Genomic DNA, 19,881 nt, shown 5'->3' with positions numbered 1-19,881 from the left:
TTAAACTACCTTCTTAGGGTCAACTGGTAGTTAGCGCCATTAAAAATGAAGAGACGTCAGTGCCATGTAATGACGTCTAGAGGTTGACCTTGCCAAAATTATCATCGATTGTCATTCTCCAGCAATCTTTGACGCCGTTTTTTTTCGATCGTATGGTAGTTATAAACTTAATTCAAAATTACATGATTGTTGTTCAATAACGAAATTTTGATAAACAGATCAGTTTATTGTGTATATCGATATTTTTTTCTTAAATTAATATAATTTCTAATTTCAATTTCTTTTTTTTTTCATGTTTTATTTTCGCTCACTTTGGACCCCGCTTGCTTTCGCTTGTCGCTGTATTTTTTGTGTTTGTTATTCTGTCCGTTGCCATCGACACAGACCTGAAGGCCATTCTCCTCTCGATCAATCCAAGTGGCCTTTGAAACCGGGTGTACTGGTGCACGTTAGCAAAATGAATAACGTGAGCATCAGTCAACTGAATTCAATGGCAGGTAGTCACAAAGTGACTTCTGTCAAATCGAATGCGTATTTGAAGTATCGCAGGAGAAGGAGCAAAGTCTACGCTAGGTTGAAACAGTTTAAGGAAGCATTGGGGATTGGAAGCGATAGAACGCCTCTAGGGTTAAAGGCTGGAGCTAGTGGAGGTAATGTATGGGCAGAGGAGATCGAATAATACGAAGAAAATACTAATGATATGTAATTGATATGTGGATTTAGTTTCTGAAGTTTAAATATTGCACCATATCCGTCAAATCTGTCAAAATTTGAATCTACTCACTCTCAAATCATAAAAATATCTAGAAAAGTCTTTGCCTGAGATGTAGGCAACCTTAATAGTATTTTGAGACATAAATTATTCATTGATATCATGATACACATAAAATAAGAGAATAACTTGCTTTAAAAAGTGACCAATGTTCAATATTAATTTAGTCTCACCCTATACCGGGTACGTCTCAAACGTGGGTCGTCCCTATAATTTATTTTATTTTTTCAGATAAAAAATCCAGATTTGATTTGTTAGTATATGACATAAATTAGGATTGATTGACGTATTCAATTTTTTTCGGTCACTTCCTGGTTCACCGAAAATTACTACAACTTTTGATTTTTAAATGGCACCCTCGGTATTTTTTTACTTTATTCGATAGAAAATGACACTCTGAAGCCAATGACATATAATTTGTCAACTTTTAACGTATTTGCTCAGAAACAAATTCTAGGATGCCATTTAAAAATCAAATGTTGTAGTCATTTCCGGTGAACCAGGAAGTGACCAAAAATAATTATTAAATACGTCAAACAATCCTAATTTATGTTATATATTAACATATTAAATCTCGTTTTTTTATCTGAAAAAATAAAAAAGTTATAGGGGTGAGCCACTTTTGAGACGCACCCGGTATAACTTTTCGGGTCTTTAAAGTACAATGGAAACTGACTGCATCTCATGCTCTAGAGAAATCAGACTCTACAGCTGTTTATTAAAATTTTAAATTTATTCTACATTTTGAAAATGTTAAATATGTGAAAAACCTTACATTTCAAAAACCTGTATCTAATTCTATATTATAAAGAATATAGAAGTAGATTAAAGAATCGCAAGAATTGAAGTAGAGACCTAAACTATTTTATAAAATTTATATTTTTATTAATAAATCAACCAGAAATAATACTATTTAACAATGGTGGTATAAAATTTCATATTAAGCGATCTCGAACAATTTACTCCTGAAACTGAAAATATTGGGTATTGACAATAGAAGGTAACATTTACAAATTTCTTGTCAATTTTTATCTGTGAGTTACTGGAATGCATATTTTTATTGTGATTTTTTGCATGTTTTCTTATAGTTGTGACTTTTAAAAAAATCGAGTCTTCACCACCAATGTTAACCAGAATGGATCAGGTGAACCCGCGAAAAAGGAAAAAGCCTGGCGATGGTGAGTATTTTTTATATCTTAGTTTTAATATTTTTAAACATAATTACATAATAAGATTATAAAAAATTCAATTTTCTATTTATTTAAAATTTATATAATTTTAATTTAGTTTAATATAAAGTGACCCAAACATAAAATATGTTACACGTAGATGCTACTACAAAAAGGTTAACAACCAAAATTATAAATTCTTGAAAATTACGAAACAAAATATATTTTTTAATAATAACTTTAATGATTTACCTTATTTTTATTCTAATTAGTCTATCCCTTAAAGTATAAGTTTGATTTAAAAAATTGTAAATATATCCGCAATATCTCATGAAAAAATGAGTTTAAACTATGAAACTGGTTAATTTTCAATTCTAGCAGTCAAACAAAAGGAGTTTATGAACTTTAAAAGACAAACATGACATATAAGAATAATAATATACTATAAATTAAATTAATTTATAAACAACTGTTCTTATAGATGATTTTATTAATGAATATCTCAAAATATGCTGCTCCAACTACAATGATTCCCAAAGATTTTATTCCATTATTATAAATTTTAGTATTTTACTTATTATACAAGGTTAATCGGAGAATTGTTTTTACCTTATCTTTAAAACACCCTGTGTAATAATTTCGTGAGTACGTTTTCCTAAAACGTTATTTTTCGGTCAGAACCATGTCTCCTGAATTGTTTTTTGGCTCATGCCAATACAGGGTTGTTCACCACATACGACACGTAGTATTGTAGCTAAACGACTAGATTTTTACAAATTGTAAGTTTTGGGTTCGTTGAAGGACTATTAGAGCTACAATTTAAAAATATTTTTACAAGATACAGAGTGTCCCAAATAAATAAAAAATATTAAAGTTGTATTATTTTAAATGGAACACCCTATATATTATTACATTTTTAGTTTCTACGATTAAAAGAAAGGTAAATTTGATTATTATATATTAGTATTGTTTATTACACTTAAACCTTACCGTTTTTGAAATATTTTCAATTTTGTGAAATTGCAGTATACATTTTAAGGCTTCATTTTTCCGAGGGTATCAAAGTTTTTAATACTAAATATTTACTGAAGTTTATTTATTGATCAGTTATTGTGTTGCAATAATAAAAACTTTACTCCCTTATACAGAGTGATTAACTTTCCATTTAAGAAAATACAACTTTGATATTTTTTATTTATTCACAAAATTGAAAATATTTCAAAAACGGTAAGGTTTAAGTATAATAAACCTTAATCAAATTTACCTTTATTTTAATCGTAGAAACTAAAAATGTAATAATATATAGGGTGTTCCTTTTAAAAAAATACAACTTTGATATTTTTTATTTATTTGGGACACTCTGTATCTTGTAAAAATATTTTTAAATTGTAGCTCTAATAGTCCTTCAACGAACCCAAAACTTACAATTTGTAAAAATCTAATCGTTTAGCTACAATACTCCGTGTCGTATGTGGTGAACAACCCTGTATATGCCTTGATTATTTTTTAAGAGCAAAATGAACTTGCCACAAACATTTTGCAATTTCTTCAATTATCGTTAGTTTTTGATGTTATTCTTCATAATGATGAGGTGGCTTTGGTGACTGTTGTTGTGTACGATTGAAGATGGCCGAAATTATGAATATTCGGTTGGTCGGTCTTGAAGAAGAATGGGAAATCATAATAAATATATTTGCATCCTCATTAACAGTATGAACCGACATTTGCAGACAGTTATAGCAGCCGGGTAGATAATACAAAGAATTAGAGTCTTTTTTACAAGTTTTTTTGTGCACTTATATTTAGTAACTTTTGATTTTTGAGTTTTTAGGTTCTATATTTTAATTAAAACAAATTAAATACTTTTGACGTTTCGCCAATTTACAATTGAAATAATTCAAATAAATATTTCTGAAGATGCTAAAAATAAATTGGCAAAACGTCAAAAGTAACTAATTTGTTTTAATTAACAGATAGAACCTAAAAACCCAAAAACCAAAAGTTAGTAAATGTTACAAAAAAGGTTCAAAAATCATCATCAACTATTTTTATGTACACTTAGTTATTACAGTTATTTTTTTTAATATCCTTAGTTCAGTTAGTGTAACTAATATTTATTAAAACCAAGCCTGTATCGTTACTTTATAACAGTTTTTTTATATTTTAATATAGAGTTCTAAAGCGGCCATACATTATCAAACAAATTGCGCAACACAGGCTGTTGCGCAACAAATTGCCAATGTATAGCCCTGCTTGATGCGTTGCGTAATTGTTTGATAAGTTTCAAGAATGTTTGAATTCTTTTGTGCAACGGTTGACGTAATTTTTTGCGCTTCGTTGTGCAATATTTTAGTTCTTTCATCCAAATTCTTTGTTTTCTTTTTCGTTTTCTGGTAACATCGACATTATCTAGGGCACATACGATAATAGTTTACGTAATGGTAATTGAGGACATGATTGTTTCTCGAACAATGCACAACTTTTAAAAAAAGTTTGATCAAAATTCTACCAAGTGTATGGGTGATGCAGTTGTGCAACGCATCGTTGCGCATCACTTTGTTGCGAAATTTATTTGATAATGTATGGGCCGCTGATGTAGTTGTGCAACGCAACGTTGCGCATCGCATTGTTGCGCAATTTGTTTGATAATGTATCGGCCGCTTAATCAGTGTCGATATGGCATTACGACAATAGTCACCAAAGCCACCTCGTGATATTAAAAAATTAATGATAGTGTTGAAAAAATTGGAAATTGTTGATGGTAAGTTCATTTCGCTCTTAAAAATTAACCAAGGTATGTGTTGACATGAATCAAAAAACAAAATGCTCAGGAGACATGGTTCTGATCGACAAGTAATCTTTTAGGAAAAGTTACTCACGAAATTATTGCACAGGGTGTTTTAAAGTTAGGGTAAAAAGCACCCATTCAATTAACCCTGTATAATAAGCCAAATGCTGAAGTTTATTAAAAACTGAGTTTATTGATTAAAGTTGATAAATTTTTATATACAGTATGCTATAAAATTCCTAAAAACACTCTAAACTTGACGAAAAAATTTTCCGTTCCGTTTTTTTTGCATCTGAGTGTATATCAATGTATATTTTATGTAATATCAATATTTCGATATAAAATTATATAAGAGTTTCTTGCCTTGAACTGCTAATATAGAAATTAATTCCACGCTGTGTTCGAAATAATGTGGATCAACCTGCTCTCACTAACGGTTTCGGGGCCCTACCCCATCATTAGGTGAGCTTGGGTCGTTTCCACAATATGTCGAGCACAGCGCAGAGTATATAAACACGACTTGTCGTAAAGTAGCGGTAAGATATTAAGTCCCGCATCGCGAGATAGCGGCCTGCATGCAATGGTAGTACTTTCGTACCACCGAGGCACAACTATCGATAGTAAATAAAGGCTTTTTTCGGCTAGCCCAAATTATATAATGGAAAATAAATTTCTTGCAGTTTTTAGGTATATAATAAAATTATATAAGAGTTTCTTGCCTTTAACTGCTAATATAGAAATTAATTCCACGCTGTGTTCGACATAATGTGGATCAACCTGCTCTCACTACCGGTTTCGGGGCCCTACCCCATCAACAGGTGAGCTTGGGTCGTTTCCACAATATGTCGAGCACAGCGCAGAGTATATAAACACGACTTGTCGTAAAGTAGCGGTAAGATATTAAGTCCCGTATCGCGAGAAAGCCTTTATTTACTATCGATAGTTGTGCGTCGGTAGTACGAAAGTACTACCATTCCACGCAGGCCGCTATATCGCGATGCGGGACTTAATATCTTACCGCTACTTTACGACAAGTCGTGTTTATATACTCTGCGCTGTGCTCGACATATTGTGGAAACGACCCAAGCTCACCTGTTGATGGGGTAGGGCCCCGAAACCGGTAGTGAGAGCAGGTTGATCCACATTATGTCGAACACAACGTGGAATTAATTTCTATATTAGCAGTTCAAGGCAAGAAACTCTTATATAATTTTATTATATACCTAAAAACTGCAAGAAATTTATTTTCCATTATATAATTTGGGCTAGCCGAAAAAAGTCTTTGTTTCGATATATCGATACTACTGGTCATCCCTAGTCTAGATATTCAGCATGCCAAAAGTTTTTCGCCGGCCCTCTTATTTTCGAATGCAAATCCGTTCGTCGTATATTGCGAAACATCGCATATACGTCGAAAGCCGAAACTACTGGAAATGTTGGTTTATTAAATTGCATAAATACAAGATGTAGGCGCTCGACGCTTCATTCGTAAAGGTAAACCGCCACCGCGGCGTTTTGTTTTTGCCAGACGAATTTAGAGGAAAATGTCTTGTTTTGTCGGTTATGTTGTTTGTTCTAACTGGTTTCTAGTCAAATACACTCTCGTGTAATAACAAACGCTAAAGAAGTAATTTAGCTGGTTTACTTAATTAAGGAAAGTAACATACAGCGAAAAATAATAAATTATACAGGGTAGTCCGAACTGTATTCCGGAAACTTCGGCAGCGTATTCTGCAGATACAAATATGTCAAAAAGTTCATACAAATGTATGCCCCAAAATGCTTACCCATACAGCACATCAAATCACATTTACGATGTGTTTACATTATTTGATGTAGACAGAGGGTGACACAATTCCCCCGATATAAATATGCTACGTTTACACATTGTAGTTCAACACGTATGCACAAAGGTTAAACGTCCGCCTCACAATGTAGCCACAGTATAGCATTTACGTATACACAAAGTAAGGGATACACAGTGTGCCGTAGGATACACAGTGCTTGTGTATTACGTTTAAACTCTGTTTACACATTGCAGTTGTGACTACCGCGTGTATACGTATATACATCTTGTGCTAGATAAAACTACTTATTCTTATGAACGAATTTAGGAGTGCTTGTGTATTACGTTTAAACTCTGTTTACACATTGCAGTTGTGACTACCGCGTGTATACGTATATACATCTTGTGCTAGATAAAACTACTTATTCTTATGAACGAATTTAGGGAATAATACAAGTTTTGATGCCTAACTTTTCGTTCTTTTTAAGAAATATTTATTCAATGATACCAATTATAGGTAAATCTTATATAGGTAAATCTATTAAGGTAAATCTTTGTATTTTCCAAAAGTATCTCGATTGTAAGTTCAAGAGAAGTAGCCTTAAAATTGTTCCATTTTTGTTTTGTATTAAATGTACCATTTTTCTTTCATAAAATGGATTAAGTTGTTAAAAAATAAAATTCTTATATTTCTTTATATCATGGAACGCAATAGCGCAAATAACACAATAATAATAATTATATACACTGCAGAAACCAAAAGTAAGAAAACACTGTAAAAGAACAGAATTTGTATCAAAATGTATTAAAAATATAAGTACCTAGTATAACAACATACTAAAATGGTAAACACTGGTATATCGCCACGATTTAGTGGACCTCGTTTAGTCATTTTTTTTCTCCTCTTTTCCCTCCAAGCAGTTGGTTTGTTAGCATACTCATTCATGAAGCACTCTGTTGGACTTTGTTGTATTTTATTTCCAGATTAACCTCACCCTTAAATTTTATATGAAACTGATTATTGAATATTAAACATATCTGTATATTGATCCATCAATAACTTACCGAATATTAGTGTAAGAAGTTCTTTGAAGTGTTTAAATCTGTCTTTCTCTGGTCCATTTAGATTTTTATTATTTCCAAATTAAAAAAAAATTATATTGCCGAGCTAACCTCTTTATCATACGAGAATATTTGGAGTTTTCATTCATTGGAGTCAAAATTTGGTAAATTGGGTATCGAGTAAGGGAAGAGTCGCTGCTATAATATTAATAATACTCTTAGGAAGGTTTAACAAGGTAATTAAAAACTTGTGCTTACCTTAAAATCCCTTTTAAACTACACACAAACAGAACATTTATATAGAGCTTCCGAATGATAAAACAATAATGGCTGCTAACACATACCACTCCTAGAAAGGAGAAAGGAAAGAGGACACATAAGATACACTTGGTCGGTGTATCTACGCTGAGGCTATCCGCGCGTGCGCACACCTTCATTTCATGCTAGAATGTAGACACAACAGTACACTATTACAAAGTGTCTATATAGATATTTATATTATGTGTATACGTTACATTTTTACAAGGTGTGTAGTATAGGCACAACTATGATACGAAGTATCACACATACATATGACTTATACATTGTATGTCTCATATACCGACGTCAGATTTCATCATTTTAATAATTATTTGTTACGTTACAAAAAAACTCTTTAGAATCTTGAGTGCATACGGTATACAACTAGTAAACACTGTATCACACAATTCTATCAATATAAACCTGCGTATATCTCATATGTATATGTTAGAACTAGATGAACACTTAGATTCACTTTAACATATTTTGTTTCTCATGTGTTTCCCTTGTAGAAACGTAATTTCATTTGGACGTGCTGTATGGGTAATTTCGGAGATACAGGGTGTAGAAGTTTCATTTTTATTTCGATTTTTTCTAAATAATTTATGAAGTAACATCAATGTTAGGATGAAAATTGGTGTCTGGGAGTTTTTTGACATGAGAAATTTGATTTTGACGTCAATATGACTCTTATTTGTAGAGAGCGCCACCTACATGTATTTAAACTGTTTTGAAGAGCTTGAGAACTTTTCGTCCGTACCTGTATAAAACTACTGAGTGAAAAAATATACATTTCCGTGATTTTTTACATAAAAAATGTCTCTTGGTAAAAATCGCTACGAGCAACCACTCTCGAGATATTTAGAATGGGAACTAATTTTTTCTTTGAAAAAATGATGATAAAACAGTTTCTGTTGAACTTTTGACACAAAAACATTTCAAATTTACAATTTCAGTCTAATAAATATTTAGTCCAGTGGCGTGCGGTGACAATTATAGGCGGAGAAGCGAATCGGTAAAAAAACCTATTTCGAGACATTACTTTTACATTTTCTTAAAAATCTGACCTTTGAAAATTCCGAGGCCAATTCCATTGTTCGATTAAAATTCTATCAAAAATTGTTAAACAAACAGACTATCTGCAACCATTGCAAATTTGTCTATAACATCATCATAAAATTTTGGATTTTCCGTTAATTGTTTTACGCACTGTTTCTCTATTGATAACACGGCTAAATTTGAAATCTGTCTTCGCTTGTTAAATTTCTCATGAAATTTTTTATACGTTTTAGTACTGAGAAAATTCGTTCGACTGAAGCACTTGTCACTGGGATAGTTAAAACTAATTCACACAACTTGGCAACTTCACAAAGAGATGTATTTAAACCAGTTGTTTGAAGAAAATCTAGCATATTCAAAGGCGTTTTTTCATCACTAAATTTAGCTGATTCATACACGACACTTAATTGAGAATGCAACGCTGCAATGTCAAAAAAATGTCCATAATTTATTTTGAGTGAATTAAAAGACTGTCTGAAAATTTGACGAATTGTATTTATCAAAATTGCATAACTCAACAAATTTTAATTCATTAAATAGTAGTAGTTAAATGTCCTTTACTATTGACATGCCTTTTTACACTTTTATGAAAACTATTTAAATCTGTAATCACGGCTACGTTCCAGGTAGAGTCTTCTCACTTATATTAAAAAGTAAAGAGGGCCAACAAAATAATTTGGATAATTTATTGCAGCCGGTTATCCACTCATATTTGTCGTAAAACCTAACATGAAAATGTCTAGTGCATTTTTTACCGACTTCTCCACTCTGGTTTCTAAATTGATAGGAACCGTTGGCCTAACAGATTTAATAATGTCACTTTTTTTTTGGAAGTTCCGACTAGAAAATCCCTTTTTTAATAACACACATACAACACAAACACAATCTAAATTATTGTCCACACTAGCAGAAGCAGAGGATTGTCCTTCTTGGCCCTCCATTACAAACGAAACAGTAAACACTGAGTTAAATCCGAAAAAAATACAATATTACCTAGAAAATCGCAAGCGAACCCGTTCCGATAAATTAAAAGACGCGGAAGGCGGCCGAAAGATCGCTGCCGTGGCTAGCAATTGTGCGCGATTTTCCGGCTGAAATTTGTCGTTCGCGTTCGAGGTCAATAACACCTACATGAAAGAGGGATAGGCGACCGGCGGAGATTTCCAGACGCCCATCCATGCAGTAAAAGGCTAATTAAATTTACTACGTTTATGTAAGGTTTCAAATAAATAATTTTATCAAATTAAATTAATCTTTTGTTATAAAATAACAGTATTATTAACGTTTAACTATTTATTTTTTTATCTTTAAAAAGTTTAGGGAAGCGGTGCTTCTCCCGCTTTCATGGACCGCACGCCGCTGATTTAGTCAACAGGTTTAATTTATGTCAATGATGACGGGTATTGATAATTTCAATTCCAAATATCTCGAGAACCATTACTCGTGGCGATTGTTACCAAGAGACTTTTTTACGTAAAAAACGTTGTTAATTTATATTTTTACTCAGTAGTTTTATACAGGTACGGACGAAAAGTTATTACTCTTCAAACCAGTTAAAAAATATGTAGGTGGCGTCCTCTACAAGTAGGAGTCATATTGATATCAGAATCAAATTTATCATGTCAAAAAACTCAATTTTTATCCAAATATTGACGTTACTTCAAAAATTATTTGGAAAGAATCGAAATAAAAATGATTTTTTAACATGACGAGATGGTTTTGGTGACTATATTACACTGCACTGGATAATCTATACTAAGTTAAAAAAAAAACATTAAAGACTAACGATACAGTCCGGGTTTGAAAAAACATTAATAATGATAACAGAACTAACGATTTATAGAAAACATCTGTAATACTCAGGTATACAAACAGAAAAAAAAAATTGTAAAAAATACCCTAATACTTTGTATTGCCGCGCTTGGCTGATATAACTGCGTGTATACATCCGTTCATACTGTCATTGAGGCTGTATATATCATATTGCCTTATGTTTTCACCAACTAAGAATTTTCATAAATGTTTTCACCAACAAAAAATATAAATTTTAAATTCCCGACGTACCCTCGATGATGTAACTAAAAGTTTATTTGGTATCGATTATATGTAGCTTCCCAATTCGTTTTTCTAAGATTTACGTGTAGTATAACAACAAAAATAATTTTGGATCACTTTAATAGGCTACCCATTAAATAATTTCATATTTTCGTAATGTTTGTCTTGGTAATTTTAAGTAATTTAACTATTTACCGTTACCGGCGGTAAAAAGCATTAAACGCGGTACCGCATTAAAAGTTAGTCTTCTTTTAGTTACGGAAGTGTAGAAACTTTTAAAAGGTAAGGTATTGTTCGCATGAAGCTTTCCGGCTTATGACAATTTCAAGTGGGAAATAGTGTTAGGCTTTTTTACTTTAAGCACCCTTTAATGACGAGTAGAAAAAAAGGACATGGAAAAAATTGTGTATAGTCGAGTAGTAAAAAGTTTGCATGTGTGGAAACAGATTTATTATATCGATAGTGGATAATAAAGATTACTCAGATTAAATTCACGCAATATTTTTGTGTCTAATGCATATAAATTATGTTTTTTTTTGCATTTTACCCCTTAATAAATAATATATGTCTAAATAATATTGAGAAAGTTTATATTCCAAGTTAATAACCGGATGCGTCTCAAACGTGGCTCACCCATAAGGGTTATAGAAAGAAAAAGTTATAGAACTTTTTCAGATAAAAAAAAATAAGAGATTTGGTATGTTAGTATATGACATAAATTATGATTGACTGACGTATTTTATTGTTTTCGGTCACTTTCTGTTTCACCGGAAATGATTACAACTTTTGATTTTTAAATGGCACCCTTGGTGTTTTTTACTTTATTCGATAGAAAATGACACTCTGAATAGATTGACATTTCATATGTCAACTTTTTATATTTTCGCATATGGTTTATTTGGAATTGTAACATGCGGTTCATAACGACAATTTGACTCGAAATACTAAATGTGTGGTACCAAATTATTCGTAAATAAAGCCTTTTTCGAAATGTGCTAATGAGTCACCCTCGTTCCATTTGAAAAAAATTAGGTATTAATAAAAATACGGTGTGGGCATATTTTAACAGACCAGGACAAGACACTAAAAACATTAGACGATCATATCCATTTTTCCAAGGCTCCTTGATTAAAAATGAGTGTTTTTAACACAGCTATGACACTCTAGACTGAATTTTAAAATACGATTTTTTAAGAGATTTGCAGTATATTAAAAAACATGTTTTGTTCAGTTTAAAATAATTTGTTTATTTTTAAATATATGTGTTTTTTATAGTAAAATGTGTGTGTTAATCAAAATAGAATACAACACTCTCGTAACTTGAAAATTTAAATAAAAAAATCTATATTTTGCTTAACATCGCCAACTTACCCCACTTTCCCCTACGTCAATCAATCCTAATTTATGCCATATATTAACATACCAAATCTCGTTTTTTTTATCTGAAAAAATAAAAAAGTTATACGGGTGAGCAACTTTTGAGACGCACCCGGTATTTTAAGCACTATACATATACAGTGCGTCTATTGTATTATTTAAAACAATTATAAAACATATTTTATAATTCTTTTAAATAATAATGATATATTACCTGAATTATTATCTTTTGTTCCAAAAATATTGGCACCATTCAGAAAACCCCAGTTGGTACCACCATGCATCATATACAAGTTGAAAGAGGAATTCCACATCAGAATTTCCTCCAAAACTGCTTCAAACTTATTGGAAGCCCGTTCGTGGTGTTTTTCGGTATAATGATCAAACCAACCCCATTAAAAATTTGTGTTTTTAACACAGCCATGGCACTCTAGATTGAAATTTAAAATACGATGTTTTTTAGAGCAAAAGTGTCAGAAGTTGGCATATGATCAGATTGATTGATCTTTTTCTATCAGATAAAGTAAAAAAATACCGAGGGTACCATTTAAAAATCAAAAGTTGTAGTCATTTCCGGTGAAACAGGAAGTGACCGAAAACAATTGAATGCGGCAATCATCGTAATTTATGTCATATACTAACATACCAAATCTCGTTTTTTATCTGAAAAAATAAAAGAAGTTATAGGGGTGAGCCCCTTTTGAGACGCACCCGGTATAGATTGGAATTCCAATTCTATATAAAGAGTACAGCCGTATTTTTAATTTCACACGTCAGTAAATCAACTTTAGTACAATTAATTCTATTTGAAAATTAAATGTGCGGGTAAAAGGTCTCAAAATATACAGAAGGATATTTTTTAATTTTCATAAAATTTTCTAGAGAATTGTGAATTGTTAATTTCCCGGCCAAAATCGAGCTTTTTCCACTTATACTGATTGATTAGTTAAATTTTTTAGTATACACAGTTTGTCAAAAAAGTACATACAGGGTGAGAAAAATCGATTTTTTCATTTTCGGGATTTTTTTTAATACAACATAAACTTAAAAAGGGGGTCACATTGCATTTTGAATTCTTACATTAACGTCTTCTAACCGTACCAAGTGAGAAAAGTAGATAAAGTTAATAAATAAAAAATTCAGAAAATCGACAATCGAAATTTTTCAAATTAAACATCTCGGAAACTATGCATTTTCAAAACAGAATTTGAATGGGGAGAATATAGAGCTCCACTAGCTCTATCCGTGGAGGCTTCATTAGTCGTTTAGCTACTTACCGTTTCCGAGAGAAAACATCTTATTTTTATTTACACCCTTATTTTTTTTCTGCTGGTATAATTTAATGTAGCGACCAAATGCCAAAATTTTCGAAGTGACTTCCACGCTTAATTTCAACGTTAACACCTTGAAAATTATTTAGAATCATAAAAAAGGGCCCCTTCTAATAACACACGGATTTTAGTAGCTCGACGGGACTATTAGTTAAGTTAATATCTCCAACCAAAAATCTTATATAAAGCTTTTTCGGAACGCTAAGTCAATCTGTATACAAAAGAATATAAGTCAAGCCATCAAATATATCTTGGATACTAAAATTATTACGAATTCTGTCAAATAAAAGAACATCTGTAATTGACAAACTTCAACTTATATTCTTATATGAAAAAAGAAGACTGTACAGGGTGGGTCAAATTGGACGCTTTTAAATGGAAACACTGAAACACCCTTTTCTACAGGAGATAGACGAAAATTAATATCGGTGTCTGGAGCCCAACTTTCGTCAAAAGCATGATGGTGAAAACCGCACATCGATATCTGTTACCGTTTGTAGTTACAAAAGTTTTTCAAAAATGTGCATTTTTAACAAATCGGTGTAACTTTTTGCTACGGAAAATTGTGTATTTTTGTGAAAACATTTCCACCGCACCTTTTTACGTAGAATTTAATGGTTTAAGTATAATTTTAAAATGAATAGTTTAGGAATTATCAACACAAAATTTGATTTTTTATATGGGACACACGGCTGGAATCTTGGTTAGCTATTCAATTATTCTCGAAATTGACTGCAAAAATTTGCCGATTTTACTGCGTTCTGAGGCGGTACCTCGTGTGGTTCCATTAGGGATAGATCATCAATAATGGGTCCAAAGCCTGCTAGTTAAAAGTGGCGAACTTACAAAAACTCTGTATTTCGAAGGGGACTATAACGAAACATCAAGTGTGCTATATTTTTGGAAAAGTAATTATAAGTTATTTTCACTTTATTAAAAATATACAAGGTGTCCCAAATAAAAAATCAATTTTTCTGTTGATAACTCTTATATTGTTAATTAAAAAAAATATATTTAAACCATTAAATTCTACGTAAAAAGGTGCTTTGGAAATGTTTTCACAAAAATAAAAATTTCTCATAACAAAAAGTTACAGCGATTTGTTAAAAATGCACATTTTTGAAGAACACCCCGTAACTCATAAACGATAACGTGTGCGGTTTTCACTATCATATTTATGATAAAAATTAAACTCCAGACACCGATATTAGTTTTCGTCTATCTCCTATAGAAAAGGGTGTTATTTCCCTTTAAAAGCCTCAAATTTGACCCACCCTGTACAAAAAATCCTTTTTGATTTTTTTTAATCAATCAAACGATACCATATTCTCTATATTACCATTATTTCGATATGTGAATATCTTTATATTTAAAGAAAATAATTTTTACTTCCTGAAATTACGAATAATAAAATCTTCACTTTCCAGCACCACACAACCCATCCTCTACAGTCGGAGATAAGATTCGGCAGGGGGGTGTCCCACCGGTTGGAAATATGCAGGACCACCCCCTTTCCAACAACGCGGCCGACCCCAACGACAAAGGTTTCTATGAAAACTTGCCCTTCCATGGCATTCAAAACCCGCCCAACAAGGTAAGTACCATTATTATATTAATTCAAAACCAACCATTTTTTCCTCTCGAGACTCACAAACTACTAAAAATATTGAAATTTATTTCACAATTCTTTTATTGTTTATTGCTTAATCTATTTTCTTTTTTGATATGCTTTTATTTTATGTTGCACGTTTTGCTTTTTTTGTTTGCAGCCAATTTCAATTATAGCCCCCTTTTACCAAGGAACAAGTATGAAATTGCCTAAAGAAGATAAGTGCTTACCTGATGCTTTGAATCGTACTATACCTTCTACCCTATCTGATATTGGACCTAGACCTAAAATAAACACGCTAAAACGTAATCAGACGTTTCATGGATTCCAGACTAGTCCTCGTCATCAATTAGCATATCAACCTCAGTTACCTTGGGCTACGCAATATAGTATATTTATGAGGACAATAGCCAATCCAAATTTTCTGGGAAATACACCGAACTTTAATGCCTCAAGTTACCCATCCAGACAAAACTTTTTCCCACAACTGATTCCACCATTTCCTTTGCCACATAACCGATTTTCCACATTGTCCATACCGAAAAATCTAAATTCGAAGACCAACTATCAACAGAATCAGTATTATTTTCCATTGGTAACGAAACCAAGTGCTCCAAGAGTATCCGGTAGAAACGAAGCAAACTTTGAGCTACGAAGATCGGCTTCGGGAAGCAAAATCGATGAATTCAAAACAAGGGAATCAGTCGCTGAGAAAAATACCAAAGAAACTACTAGTAAACCAAAGATAAGTGTATTAACCAATAAGAAATACGCGTCTTTGAAAACAGAAAAACATAAATGTTATTCACCAACGTTTTATTCGATGCGTTGTAAAAAGCATGCCAAAAAACGTCCAATCGTATATGCCATGCCGAAAAAATGTCTTAGTCAAACACCAAAGCCAAACCAAAATAACGTATCTAACAGTTCTGAAAACGAATTTCAAAACCTAACAGATAGTATACAGATTTTCGAGCAAAGTATGGATGAAAACAATGGTGTTCCTGTACCAGCACCAAGATGCAGGAAGCACAAAAGACCTGAGATTATCTACGCAAATATTTGTGACTCTCTAAGGAGAAATATTTCGTTCAATGGTTCTCCAAACGGGTCTAGTGATAGTCAAGAGAATAGCACTGCCGGTGAAACATCTACTACAGAAGTCCAAGTACATGTTCCTAGTAATATTAATGATACCAAAGATGATTCGAAGCCATTAATTAATTTTAACGGATCTACTCCGAAAACCAAAGATAATGTAGATGCTTCAAACAATAGTGTTAGCGATAAACCAAAAACGAAACCGGAAGTTATAGGTCACTCTCCTAAATTAGTAGCAGTTTGTCCAAAAACGATCCAGTCCATAAGTCCGATGCCAAAAATCTCAACGCAAGCAATGAAAAATTCACCGGTGTTAAAAGTAAGCCCCAATTTCATAAAACCAAAAGTGCAAAGTCCAAAAGGAGCCTTGTCATTACAAATTCAAGCGAAACGGAAAGCTTCTCCTATTCAGAGTCCATCAGACAACACGAACAGGACAATTTTGAACAAATCTGAAGATAAAACCAAAGACAGCGGGACAAATGATACTAATAGAAATAGTATTAACAAAAACAAAGAAGCAAATCATTTGAATTCAAAGCAAATAAATCCCAGTGTTTGTGCTAATGCTACTAGCCAGGTTTGTTTTGTTTTTTTGTATTATTTTTTTGTATTAGAGAATTTGTCGTTCGTGTGAAATAAATGCACATAAATATTTGCAGTTATTTGTTATAGAAAGATCAACAGAATTTTAAAATATATACAAATACATAATTCACAAGCTTACATATAAATAAATGAACGTTTATTTTAAGCTTTAAAAAGCGCAAATATTTTATATAAATTATAGATATTACTTGCTGGCGAAATATATAAACAAAATATAATGTGTACTTAAATCAATAATTTAGATAATCTCAATGTTATTTTTCTGTAAATATCACCACGAAAATAAATATAATGTACAGGGTGGGTCAAATTCGACGCTTTTAAATGGAAACACCCTTTTCTATAGGAGATAGACGAAAACTAATATCGGTGTCTGGAGCTCAATTTTCATCAAAAACATGATGGTGAAAACCGCACATCAATATCTGTTACCGTTTCGGAGTTACGGTGTATTTTTCAAAAATATGCATTTTTAACAAATCGCTGTAACTTTTTTGCTATGGAAAATTTTGTATTTCTATGAAAACATTTCCAAAGCACCTTTTTCATAGAATTTAATGGTTTAAGTATAATTTTTTTAAAATTAATAATTTAAGAGTTACCAACAGAAAAATTGAATTTTTATTTGGGACACCCTCTATTTTTTTAATTAACTGAAAAGAATTTAAAATTACCTTTCCAAAAATATTGATACTTGATATGCACACTTGATATTTTGTTATAATCCCCTTCGAAATACAGAATTTTTAAAAGTTCGCCACTTTTAACTAGTAGGCTTTGGACCCCTTATTGATGATATGCTCTTAATGGAACTCGAAAACATATTTTTCAGGCAGGACGACGACGCACCGCCTCAGAACGCTAAAGTTATCAGCAAATTTTTGCAGCCAATTTCAAGAATAATTGAATACCCAAGTAGCAAATTTTATTTTATAAAGGCTATATAAACAGCTATGTGATAATTTTTATAGGATACCTCAATTCATATAACGTGCTATAAGACCGTAATATGATAGCTTTACAACCAAAAAAGGCCCTTTTTTATACAACCGTTTAGTAGTATAGAAGTTCTATAAAAAGGGTATACAACTCTTATGCAACTATTTTACACAGCGTTATATAACTATTATAAAACTTGTTTTATTGTGTATTACGTGGTCACATCTAAGAAACAGATCAATAAAAACATTTGATCATTTAGCGAGGTAAAAGAGTATTTTATTTTTTACCAAAGAATATTAGGAGCAAATTATATTTTAAGTGTGTCGTAAAATGAATCTAGAGGATGTGTTTTGTTAAAAAGGAGACTTTACTCGACAATGAAAATGGCGGGTAGAGCCAGAAGGTACAAGAAATATGAAATATAAAAAATAATTAATAGGGTTTGAAAAGTAGGGACAATTTTTGTTGCGCCGAAAATTTTACTGGTAGATTATAGGTATGTATTTGGCAAAAAATTAAAGCGCTTTATTTTAATTTTATTTCGATTAAGATTTACGTATAAATTTAAACAATAAAATAAAATAAAATTTTCAACAATTCTTGTTTTTAATTTAATTAAACACTTTATTACTGTATGTGGGAATCTTATCACAAAATAGTTCTCAAAAATAACATTTTACAATTTATTTTGATGTTTTTAATTTTGCTTCATATAATGGCGGCCATAGGCCATACAAAAATTCTGTCTTAAACATGGCGAATTATAATGCAACCATTTTATTATAAATGAATCCCTTAAATAAGTATTTGTTGTAAAATAAAACGGTATAGGATAAATATCTATCATTACGCAGAATTTCCAGGCACTAGAGAACTATTTTGGACATATTGAGATTTGTGACAAATAGATGTTGCCAAATCACATTTGATTAATATTTAAACTAACAAACGTGATCAGATTTTCATGGATTCGTGCACGCAATGCATTTCATGCGTGCCCGACGTGTGAGCGGCAACCTAAGGACTTGGAAAAACAACAATAAAACAATACAAACATTACTACAGTAAAACTTTTACATCAACGTGGCAACAATGCTTTGAAGAAGCCAGACAACCCGCGAGATTTTGGCTTTTGGGAACCCAGGGAATTCTCGGGATTATTTGCCGTAATTTCGAGGAGTTTTTTCTTACATGCTCTTTATAACTACCACTGCGTTTGTTAACTTTTTTCCAACTTTGTCCAGAATTCATAATAGATGTGATTGATTATACTCGTACGTAGATATTACTTTTGCAACAACAACAATAAATAAATAACTAGGTATACCATTTAATTTAAAATGAGGTTATATTATACATTACCAGTTTTATAATGCAGATATTACAGCGAATTTATTTTGTTAATCACAATTTTATCATATAAGGCTATATAACTGGTGTTGTATACAGCACCGTAGTTTAACGCAATAAAACATTCTATCATACAACGTAATACAACTTTAATAAGACAAGTTTAAGTAACTAGTATATGATCTTGTGACTACTATATGAATATTATAGAACTTTTACATGTTGGGTATAAGGGTCTAATAAAATAATATGTTTGTTATCATGTAGCATTGCCTTATTAAGTGTTATATCATACTAAAAGAAATTATCGTTTAATGCGTTATAGGATACGTTGTAAAAACCACTAGAAAATAGTTTAATATGACAACTTTAATTAAAAAACAGAATGGTTGAAACCAAACGCTTAATAAAATCATGCAGTCCTTAAGACAACGCTGTTCGACTATTATAAAATACTTCAATCCTTTTAGAATTTCTTTTTGCTACTTGGGTAGGAAGATCTCAGCCGTTGGCCGTCGAGGCCGCCTGACTTAGTGCCCATGGATCTAATCCTATGGATATATTTGAGGAA

General features: G+C 31.7%; 1 protein-coding gene across 4 annotated transcripts in view; it reads left to right on the top strand.

The window, feature by feature from the left end:
- LOC115891564 (hemicentin-1) overlaps positions 1-19,881 on the top strand; it is a 602,580-nt gene that overhangs the window by 574,943 nt on the left and 7,756 nt on the right. For 2 of the 4 annotated variants that reach the window (XM_030912054.1, XM_030912055.1), the window contains one exon: positions 15,127-15,293. In XM_030912054.1, coding sequence (XP_030767914.1) covers positions 15,127-15,293 — 167 coding nt within the window. Of the gene's footprint in view, positions 1-1,860; positions 1,951-15,126; positions 15,294-19,881 lie in introns of those variants that run through there. The other 2 variants (XM_030912053.1, XM_030912056.1) reach the window with 2 other exon arrangements.

The sequence above is a fragment of the Sitophilus oryzae genome, unplaced genomic scaffold, assembly GCF_002938485.1.
Source record: "Sitophilus oryzae breed Bouriz unplaced genomic scaffold, Soryzae_2.0 scaffold_1185_pilon_pilon, whole genome shotgun sequence".
Taxonomy (NCBI): domain Eukaryota; kingdom Metazoa; phylum Arthropoda; class Insecta; order Coleoptera; family Curculionidae; genus Sitophilus; species Sitophilus oryzae.
This window is presented reverse-complemented; position numbering and strand designations above follow the sequence as displayed.